At 46.7% G+C, this 10,551-nt stretch overlaps 1 protein-coding gene across 3 annotated transcripts; it reads right to left on the bottom strand.

Annotated features, from left to right (window-relative positions):
* Nucleotides 1-81: 81 nt before the first annotated feature.
* On the bottom strand, nt 82-5,859 carry GTF2H4 (general transcription factor IIH subunit 4). 3 transcript variants are annotated; one of them, XM_030315022.2, is made up of 14 exons: nt 5,617-5,859; nt 4,844-4,986; nt 4,481-4,585; nt 4,000-4,131; nt 3,625-3,721; nt 3,448-3,536; nt 3,140-3,251; nt 2,936-3,004; nt 2,650-2,733; nt 2,119-2,251; nt 1,802-1,893; nt 1,079-1,126; nt 853-931; nt 82-384 (listed from the first exon to the last, which is right to left on the bottom strand). In XM_030315022.2, the coding sequence occupies exons 2-14, from the start codon at nt 4,981-4,983 to the stop codon at nt 212-214; spliced, it is 1,353 nt and encodes a 450-aa protein (XP_030170882.1). In that variant the 5' UTR covers nt 4,984-4,986; nt 5,617-5,859; the 3' UTR covers nt 82-211. The 3 variants fall into 3 exon arrangements, with proteins under 3 accessions (XP_030170882.1, XP_030170880.1, XP_030170881.1); XM_030315020.2 differs by having other exon boundaries at nt 1,802-1,932; nt 5,617-5,858; XM_030315021.2 differs by having other exon boundaries at nt 1,802-1,932; nt 5,649-5,858.
* Between the last annotated feature and the right edge of the window lie 4,692 nt (nt 5,860-10,551).

Raw genomic sequence — 10,551 nt, 5'->3', positions numbered from 1 at the left:
CGGTCAGGTGGGCTGCCAGCGCTGTAAGGTGCAGGTCCAACGAGGATAAACGAAAAGCCAGCGGGGAGGCGCCCAGGGGGCACCGTGGCTCACTTCCACAACTTTATTAAACAATAAGAGTCCGGCGTGTAAATAAAAAAACACCTGAGTTCTAAGGCTGCGTCCGCCTCCACGCAGCCGCCCCACCCCGCCCGGGTCTGAGCCCGCACTCTCAGGAGCTGTGCTTCTGCCGCTTCCAGAAGCGCTTGACGTCACTGTGCCCGGCCGGGGTCACCACCATCAGCCTCTTGGCCGAGTTCTCGAACACCAGAACGCCCAGCTCACGAGCGTGGGCCAGCAGCAGCTCAAAGTCCACTTGCGACAAGAACTGATTATACAGTACACCTGGAGTCCGGAGGAAAGGGGCGGTGGGAGAGAGAAAAGGCAAGAACTGAGACCCCTGCGTGGCAGCCTCGGGTCATTGGCCTGGGCTTGCCACCCACCACAATCTGAAAACTAATTCTCTATGCTTGTCTGTTTCAGGGCTCATCCTAACACTAGCGTGATCCAGCCATATTCAGTAAGGCAATGTAACAGTAAAGAAACCCAACTAATGCTCACCAAATCGGAGAAATTAATGTGAATTATCCCTCCCAATTCCCTCTTCTACTGAATCCAAATTGCACAGATTTGAGACAATTTACTTACTACTACAGGCTCATCCCCAAAATAAAAGTGTTTTGCCAGCTTTTCTCTACCAGCCCATACAGTAAACAAAAAAATAAAATGCATGAATAGCTTTTTCAGTTCATCAAGACTAAATTGTCTTTCTTCTGGCCAATGACCAAGAACCAACCACCAGAAGCCACTCACCCTCAGTGAACCGGAGTCTGTCCCTTTCTAGCTCCCACAGCCGAATCTGGTCCGTGATGGTGGGCGGCAGCACAGGTGACTGTAGAAGCAAGAAATGGCTGTAAGATTCAGGAATACTGCCCCAGGCAACCCCAGCTGTCTACTCCCCGGACTTGGATGCCCCTTTCTCTTTTCCATCACTTCATCACCAGGTGCCAGGGGCTGTCAGCCTCCAGCAGCTTGATACCTGTTTGAGCATCACTGGGTGGGCCCTTGTCCTTAGGAAATGGATGATCTAAGAAAACAGACAAGAATGGGATCAGGAGCTCAAGTAAGAGGGCAGGAAAGCTACCTAAGCTGTCATCTGATGTCAGTAAAATATCACCTTACTATTTAAAAATCCATAGCCATGCCTGTCTTTAACCCATCCCTGTTCAGATGTTGTCCCAAGTTGCTGTTCCTATTGGTTATGTCTGCTAAATGTGCTCTAGCACATTTGCCCTTTCCATAGTCTTGTTTTGTTTTTTTCTTTAAAATAGCAGCAACTATTAACTTTTGAGCACTTACTGCATGGCAGGCTCTGAGCTAAATGCTTTACTGCTATTCTCTCATTGAATCCTCCCAAAAACCCCGTAAGGTGAGAACTGTCATTATTTCCATTTTCCAGATGAGGAAACTGAGGCTCAGAGAAGTGAAGCAACCAAGCTGTTTATGCAGATAGGAAGTGGTTAGTAGTGAAGACACAAATCTATACCTCCTCCCCCATGTTTTTGCCCATGGAGGGTCTGCCTTTTCCCACAGTTAAAGCCTTGACTTCTCTTCGTATGCATGGTCTATACTCAAACACAAAGAACTCACCGCCATCTACTGTAATAGAGCCAATGTTAGCCTCTGTTAAGATGAGTACATTGTACCCCATAGCCAAAGTGCAGTCTATCTTCCCACCCCCACCTTCCCCAAGTGGGGGTACCTGCTGGGCTGTGATGCCACTGGCGATGGCCTGCTGCACGCTCTCCCGGGTCACCTGCGCCACCACCATGTTGGGGAAGCGATAAAGCATCTCTGAGAAGAGAGCAATCAGGGCGATCTGCAGCTCCGACTCTGACCCAGGGATAGGAAGAGAAGATAAGGAGGCTATCCCCATACCCAGACTCCCTCATTACCTTCAAGTGTGAGGAGGAATGTCAGAGAACTCTAAACTGCCAGGTAAATATAAACGTAAACTGGCACTCCCTCCCCACTCCCATCCCCAACCTGCTGTCCTTGGGGCCCTCTGTCTGGCCTCACCTGTGTAAGCATACAGTCGGTAATTAGTTTCCACAACAATGAAGCCTGGCTGATGGGCAGTACCCCCAGCTCCAGAAACACCTGACGAGAGATTAATGGCCAGTCGTGTGGGGTAGTACCGCCGAGATTTCCTCTAGAAAAGACAGAAGGGAAAGGCGGGGGCCCTCGCTCAGGTGTCACTAACCAACATCTTCCTATCTGAGACAGACCCCTTCCAGGGCACAAAGCCTCAACTCACAACTTGTCTCCTCCAAGGGACCCAAGTATTCAGTCCTGGCAACTACTTCCTGCTACTGTCCCCTGGGACCCACTCTTTTTGTTTTTTGTTTTTTGTTTTGTTGTTGTTTTGGTATAGTTGACATACAATGTAACATTAGTTTCAGGTACATAACATAGTGATTCAACAACTCTACACTTACCCTATACTCACTACAAGTGTAGCTAACACCTGAGACCCCACTCCTTTTTAAAGGCCAAGGCAACAGACCACCCTGCCTCTTCCCTAGAAGCCGTGTATCTGGGTATTCATACCTTCCTCTGGAAAACAAGCCCAAACTCACGCAGATGTTGCAGGAAATTCAACAAAGAATCACTCATACCTTCCACAGAGTAATCCTGGGAAAGAGAGGTGCCCAGTTGGAATCCAAAATACATCCTATTCTCCCCCTCTCAACCCTATACACTCATTCCCTCTTTTCCCATCTGTGCTTTGTTCATTCTTGTCTTTCACACTTTTGTCCATAACCTGACTTCCCCTTCTCATCTCTCCACCCATCAGCTTGCCCACACAAGCCCCCAGCTCCATCCCCCTGTTTACCTTGCCCAAAGTAGAGAAGCTGAGCTGGAAGAGGAAGGAGAGAATCTCCACCAGGTCCATGCCCCGACTCTAGGGAGGAATGGACAGAAACAAAGTAGGAGGGATGGAAGGGAGAGAATGAGGGAAGAGAACATCAGGAAATAGTCTGCAGGGGTAGTCTCTTCATGGGTCTTGAGAAGAGCAGAGCATGCCTGGCCTCCTCACCTGGGCTGTCTGCAAATACTGCAACATAAAGTACCAGAGCTGGGCAGGGGTGTCCAGCAACAGGAATTGGAAGCCGGCCGACGTAATGCAGGGTGGCTCTCCAGGTTCAGTGCTAGAGACATAGACAAAGACAAGGGTAGAGGGATGCAGAGAAAAGCCACCATCCCCACTTGTCCTCTCATGTTTTTTCTTGATTTCTCTCTGGCTATTCTCCACTCAGCTCTCCTTTTTCAGTTAACCACCTGTAATCCTAACCCACCCTGGACACTCAGTTTAGCAGGGATCTGATGTACCTCTGGTTTCCTTACCTCTTCATGAGCCCAGCCTGGCTGAGAAGCTGAGCCAAGTCCTGGCTGACGGCTGCACTGGGGGAGCCCACCATGAAGTGCAGGACCACCTGAGAAACAGAAGTGAACAGAGAGAACAATGCTCTATGGGCCAGTGGAAGTATGAGCACAAGCCGAGACAGAGTCCCAAGTCCTCACCTCCCATCGCTCCTCGGCATACTTGTCAAGTGAGGGAACATCCCGGGCGTGCTTGTCTGGACCCAGTTGACTTGTGTCATCAGACCAGGCCTTACCCCTATGCCAGGATGGGCAAAGAGTAAGAAACCCTGCCAGTGTTTCCTGCCTGTTCCCCTGCCCTATTTCCCCCCCTTATCTCCATGGGCTATGAGTAGAAGACATTTCTTTCCTATAGCATGCAGCTACATCTAGTCCAACTTATTCCTAAACAAGCTCCCAAAGGTGGAGCCCACTAAGTCCCAGAGAGGCCCCTCAGGGGCACCCCCTCCAGCAGTTTAATTAGCAGTTTAATTCCTAGTTCCCCTCTCCTAGCTTAGGAAGATGGAAGTGACATACCCACCCAGAAGGGCAATGCGGAGGTTCTGGCGGAAGATGGGGTTAAGGATGAGGCCCTGGAGACCACCAGGGAGCAGCTGGGTGTGCCAGATACGGAGGCCACTCAGCAGCCCTGTACTTTCCTCTTGAGCTCTGAAACAGAAGCAAAGAGGTGAGGGGGTGTCTAGAGAACAAAAACAAGGAGGCCCACAAAGGCTCCTATTTCTGCCTTTGCTGAACTGGTAATCCCTTGGAACACTATTTCAGAGTGAAATCAGTGTCTTCTTAAGGCAAATTTCTTACTGCAATACCTACCAGAACCTTGTTGTAGACATCACATCTTTCCAAGGGGGAAAATACAGTATGCAGAGTTTCCCAAACTTATTTAAATACAAGCTTTGGGATATATCCATTAATATTTCCTGGAAGTGTCCCAAGGAACACTTGGAATATCTAGCCGTTGAGAAACGTGTATCTGGCTGAGCATGCAGCAGAGACTCACTTGCTGAATTCCTTCTTCACCCACAGGGCTACAGCAGCTTGTGGCAAAGGCTGCTCCAGAAAGAGCATCCGCATCACCCAGTTCTTAGCCAAAGAGGGGAGCTCCCTGGAAGGGGGTAGAGATAAAATGTTATTATCAAAAACTGCCTCATCTGCATCTCTGCCCTCAACAGCCTCTTAAACATCTCATCCCACTCCCCACACCTTTACCAGTCTTGCTGCCCCCATTAACTCCATCTGTTTTGGCCTGACACACTTTAATCTCCAAGCCCCCCAAAGCTAAGCTTCAACCCATAACTTATTCCAGTGTGCTGGCCCCATTACATTTCCTAAACGTGGTCCCTGCCATGAAGGGGATCCTTACCTAAACACAGCCAGACAGGTGGCAGGGTGCCCATACAATCGGTCCAATATGCCAGGGCTCAAGCCCCCTAGGAATTCCTGCAGGTTCCTGCATTGTAGGTGGACTCGGTTCAGTCCGCCCCTTGAGGGGGTGCTCTCCATCACCTGAGAGATGCAAAGTCAGAAATGCACCCCCCCAGTCCATGTCAGTGTCATCCCTCACCTCACCTCCCAATTCCAGATCCACTGGCCCCCACAGTAACCCATTCTTTCTGTGATTTCCTTTTCTATATCATTCATCTCTCCTTTCTCCCAAACCTAACCAACCTCCTCTCCTCTCCTGCCTCCTCACCCCACTTCTGGCCTTAACTCCAGTCTTCTCTCAATTTCCAAACAAATGAATTGTTCATAGTCCCATATTGGCAAAATCATTTTTTTTAATTTCAATATCTTGTCTCATCTTTACCAAAGCAGTGACAAGGAAACTTGTTTGAGCCCAATCCTCTCTCCCTTCCACCTCTTCTGGTCAGATCAGCTTATGAGCTCCAAATCTGTCAATCCTTCCCATCTTATTTCTCGGCCCCACAGGTCCTGCCGGGCACAGCAATGAACTACCTTTCTCCTCCTTGTCTCCCAAATCTACGCCCACCTTTCCTCTTTCCCCTCCAAGACTATACCGCATTCACCCTGATCCATACGTCCGATCTCCTAACTTCTCTCCTACTTTCCTCCTACTCCTCGCCTCTCACTCAACTCTCTTATACCTCCCCAACCCCTCTCTCTCGGCCCCCCTACCACTCTGTGACGATTCCCCCGCCCTCGTGCACCCTGAGTCTCAAGTCGTCGCTTAACCGGAGCTAATGTCTGGCGTTGGCTCCCTGGAATAGGAGAATGTACGATGGAAAACGAGAGAAAAAGATGGGGAGAGGGACAAAGAACTAGACAGGAGTCCAGAGTGTAGGATTCAGAAGAGAAGGAAAGGAGGGGAAGGAGTGGAAAAGTAGGAAAGATAAGAACAGGCACTGCACTCACCCGCCCGCCGCGGGGCTTTCTGGGAATTGGAGTCTTTTCTGGACTCACCCTAGGGTGAGCGGAAGCGCGTCTGACTACAACTCCCAAAAGGCACCGCGGGGAAGCCAAGAGGAGGGAGCCTGGCCTTTAATTGAGAGTCCAAGATACCGGAGGCAGCGCCACTTAGTTCCGCGTCGCTTTCCGCTCACGCAGCTAACGGCGAGTCTAACCGACCCAGGCGGAAGGCGGGACCCAGGGAGGAGAAGGGCCGCTAGGGCTTGCTGTCAGAGGCAAGCGTCTCCTAAGTGAGACGCTTAGTTCAGAGACACACGAAACTGAGCTCCTTGAGCTCTTTGCTTCTCGTAAAATTGAAATACAGCACTCTCTAGAGCGTTTTCGCAAGTTAGGAGTACCACTCAATGCGTCTTACTCGGCTTGTAAGTACTCAATAAATCTTAATTGCCACGTCCACCATGCTCCCACCAACCCGTTTCGTTAGAAGATCCTAATACAGTTGTTTTAGGAAACCAATTGTTGGGTCTGATTTGATTTATGAAGCTGCTGCAGGAAAAGGGAAGGGAACGTCTTAAGCCAAAGCCAGAGCTACAAGTACCCCCAAGTTCCAATAAAGCAAGTTTTATTATTTCCACATTACAGACTAGAAGACCGAAACTCAATGGGATTAAGAAATTTGCCCACAGGGGCGCTTGGGTGGCTGGGTCGGTAGAGCGTCCAACAGCGGCTCAGGTCACGATCCGGGTTTGTGAGTCCCAGTCCTGTGTCTCGCCCTCTGTCAGGGCGGAGCCTGCTTCGGGTCCTCTGCAGCTGCACCCCCTCCCCCGCCCCGCCCTTGCTCCCGTCCCCCTCCCCCTCACGCTCTCTCTCAAAAATAAACATTAAAAAAAGACGAAATTTGCCAATCATTCATCTAGAAAATCCTGAAGCTGGGATTTGAAGTACCTGTGAGGGACCGTGAACCAAAATGGCAAGAACTGTGTAAGACTTGGTTATGCTTTGTAGCTCACCTGGTGCTTGTTTTGTTGTTCCATCCTTTAGCAATTGGTGTATAAAGTCCACAAAGAATGACACAAAGCTGACAAAGCTTTTTTAAGGCTAACGTTAAGTACAATAAGAGACAAATTAGTCTGGGAAGAAATATTTGACAAAATAGACAATACAAAGAACTTTTACAAAGCAAGAAGAAAAAGAACAGAATAGAAATATTGTAGAAAGATGTAACAGGCAATAAACAGAAGAAATACAAATTGTTTATAATCAAATGAAAAAGCTTTCTTCACCAGTAATTAAGGTAAAGTAAGTTAAAGAAACAATACAATATCTGATTAGCAAATATATATATATATATATATATACATGTGTATATAATGTATATGTATATACATATAAAATACATATGTATATATATACATATATAAAATATATATTAATGTATATATAATGTATATGGGTGTGTGCGTGTGTGTGTGTATATATATATATATATATAAACAAACCTCAATGTTGTCACCACAGAAAAACATACAGTAGTCTATACTTTTGTTGAAAGTTGACATAGTCACACCTTTTGGGGGGCAATTTGGCAGTATGTACCAATTATTTTAATGTGGCTGCCATTTGACCTACCAATTCCACCTTTAGAAATGTATCATGGAAATTCTCCCACATGGATACAGAGATTTACATGCAAAGATGTTTATTGAAGTTGTTATTGTATTATAAAAACAATGGAAACAGCCTGAATGTCCATTATGGGGGGTTAGTTAGATAAAATGTGGGTCATTCCAAGAATGTAAAATACTGGGCAACACTTAGGATACTGTATGCAGAGTGACTGAGCTATGTACAACCTATCATGAGGAGAAGAAAAGCAGATTACAAAATGCCATGTATAGTTCAATGCCATCTTTGTAAGAAGCTTCTGTGTGTATGTAAAACTGCAATAGGTCATATGCTTCATTTTGACAAGAGCAAGCAAGGGGAAGCTAGGCAGACCAGGTCACAGTTTCCTGCAGTGTAGCAAAAACTCCTTAAGGCTACCCTGTCCAGAACAGGAGCTACTAGCCACCTGTGGTTATTTAAATTTAAATTAACTAAAATAAAATTTTAATTTTTTTAATGTTTATTTATTTTAAGAGAGAGAAAGAGGACAGGAGCAGGGGAGGGGCAGAGAGAGAGGGAGACACAGAATCCAAACCAGGCTCCAGGCTCTTTGCTGTCAGCACAGAGCTGGATTTGGGGCTTGAATTCACAAACCACGAGGTCATGACATAAGCCAAAGTTGGACACTTAACCGACTGAGCCACCCAGGTGCCCCATAACAAAAATTTTATATTAAGTTCCTCAGTCACATTAGCTCCATTTCAAGCACTCAATAAATAGCCACATGTAGCTATTGGCTACCTATTGGATGGTGCATCTAGAGACCATTTATGTCTATGATCACAGATTCTCTTGGTGAGCCCTGCTTGAAGGGATGCAGTGGATAGGGGCTAGTTGTCTGATGTCAAGAAATGAGCACAGGCTGAGTTTCTGGAGCTGGCCTTTAGGAAGATAATCAGCCTGGGCTCCTAGGAACTTTCCTTTTTAGGATTATCCAGAGTGTGATGGAGAGTTCACAACCTCCTCCCCTCAGGCAGCATCCTGGAGAGAGAACACAGAGCCAGGGGCCCACTGGCTGCTTCTTTTTTTTTTTTAATTTTTTTTTTCCAACGTTTATTTATTTTTGGGACAGAGAGAGACAGAACATGAACGGGGGAGGGGCAGAGAGAGAGGGAGACACAGAATCGGAAACAGGCTCCAGGCTCTGAGCCATCAGCCCAGAGCCTGACGTGGGGCTCGAACTCACGGACCGTGAGATCGTGACCTGGCTGAAGTCGGACGCTTAGCCGACTGCGCCACCCAGACGCCCCCCACTGGCTGCTTCTTACCAGTTTTGTAGCTTCCTGGCTGTGCTGCCTTTGGCAAGTTGCTTAGAACAGAGACGTTTTCTTTTCTGTGAAATGGCAATAATTTTAACTATTTCATATGTTGTATTAAAAAAGATATAATATGTAATAAGGATGGTCCTGACACGTAGTAGGTGCTCAGAAAATATTATGGTTATTATTTTCTTTTTAAAAAAATCACACCTGTAGTAAGTACGACAAAGAAGTCGTGTGTTCTGAGAGCATCAAGAGGATTTGATCTGGTTGGTCAAGTCAGGGAAGAGTGCCGAAGGACAAGCAGGACTTAACAAGGCAAAGACAGCAGGGAACTATGTTCCAGGCAGGGGAACAAGATTCTACAAAGGCCACGGCAGGAGGGACTATGGCCACTTACAAGAACTGAAAGTAGGCCAGTGATACATAAAAGACAGGGTGGGGAAGGATGCTGAAGGAAGGAGAGGGCAAACTTGGTCAGAAGATTTTATTTATTCTAGGGTCAACAGGAGCCATTAAAGGATTTGAAATAAAGTAGTGGGGATCAGATTTATGTCTGACTGCAGGGCTGAAAACAAATCAGAGAACAAGAACAAACCCCGGGAGACCACTGCAGTGGTCCCAACAAGATGGAGGTAGTGTGTGCCAGGATGGAGATGGAGATAGAAATGATAAATTGAGGGAAATCTGGAAAGATCAACAGAGCTTCATGATAGACTGCACTTGGGAGGTGAGGGTAGAGGAAAAGGGTGTCAAGGATGCTCCCAGGTTTTTGGCTTGTGCAGCTGAGTGGATGATGCTGCCATTCACTGAGTCAGGAAACCATGAAGGAGCAGCTTTGAACACACCAAGACAAGTTCAAATGAACACTAGGTGGTTGCATAGGCCTAGAGCTTTGGAGTTCTCGGCTCATTGCTATGGCTTCCATTGTTCACCATGCTGGGTTGTGGCCTCTAAACTCCTGACCCATCAATGCATATCTTAAAACATGGGTCACAGTGTTCGGACCTTCAAAGGTTTCAGCAGAATCTGTGACCTGGATCCCAAGGGGCTATTAATTCAACATAAGATTTAACTCTCTTTATTGGTATCTTCATTACCCATTTGGCTCATTTTGTGAATATCATCAACTAAGACTCCAGGGTCTTTATTTCACAGGAACTTCCATCAAGATAGGTCTGCCTTGTCCAATACTTGCAAGTGATTTTTTTTTCCCCAACCAATTTAAACTCTGTTAAATACTCTCTTGGTGGTTGTGGCTCATCCTTCCAAACCTCTGAGATAATTTAGGCTCTTGATTCTAGCTCCCATCCAAAGAGCTCACACCTATTAGGTCATCTGTACATTTGATCAGCCTAATCCAAGGATTCTCCCCCTGGGACTTCCAGACCCTGGAAGGGAGTCCTAGAATTGGCCCCCCCAAAAAAATTACACCTCTGTTTTTATTAATCTCTAACTGAAATTTGGCACTCCCTCCAAGAATGAATATGAGCAAAACCCTCAGTAGTATTAGTAGGACCTGGGTCTTGTCACTAAGACACCACATCTATTTTCATATCCCACTACCTTTATAGAAATCTCCCAGTGTCAAGTATTTCTTATGCCTATTACTATTTGGAGACATTAAGAGTTACTACACCTGCTGTTAGATCTTGTTATTAAATATATTTAAAAAATTTTTTAATGTTTATTTATTTTTGAGAGAGACAGAGACAGAATGCGAGTGGGTTAGGGGCAGAGAGAGGGAAACAGAACCGGAAGCAGGCTCCAGGCTCTGAGC

The sequence above is a fragment of the Lynx canadensis genome, chromosome B2, assembly GCF_007474595.2.
Source record: "Lynx canadensis isolate LIC74 chromosome B2, mLynCan4.pri.v2, whole genome shotgun sequence".
Taxonomy (NCBI): domain Eukaryota; kingdom Metazoa; phylum Chordata; class Mammalia; order Carnivora; family Felidae; genus Lynx; species Lynx canadensis.
Note: the sequence above shows the minus strand (reverse complement) of the source record. Positions and strands in the feature narration are given on the sequence as shown.

Bases quoted from the DNA above. Each gene is read 5' to 3' on its own strand.
- GTF2H4 (XM_030315020.2), bottom strand. From the start codon at position 4,983: ATGGAGAGCACCCCCTCAAGGGGCGGACTGAACCGAGTCCACCTACAA. The intron at 3,005-3,139 runs GTGAGGAGGCCA...ATTCCTCCCTAG, and splicing joins AGTATTTGCAGACAGCCCAG to AGTCGGGGCATGGACCTGGT. The intron at 1,933-2,118 runs GTGAGGCCAGAC...TCCCTGGGTCAG, and splicing joins CCGACTGTATGCTTACACAG to AGTCGGAGCTGCAGATCGCC.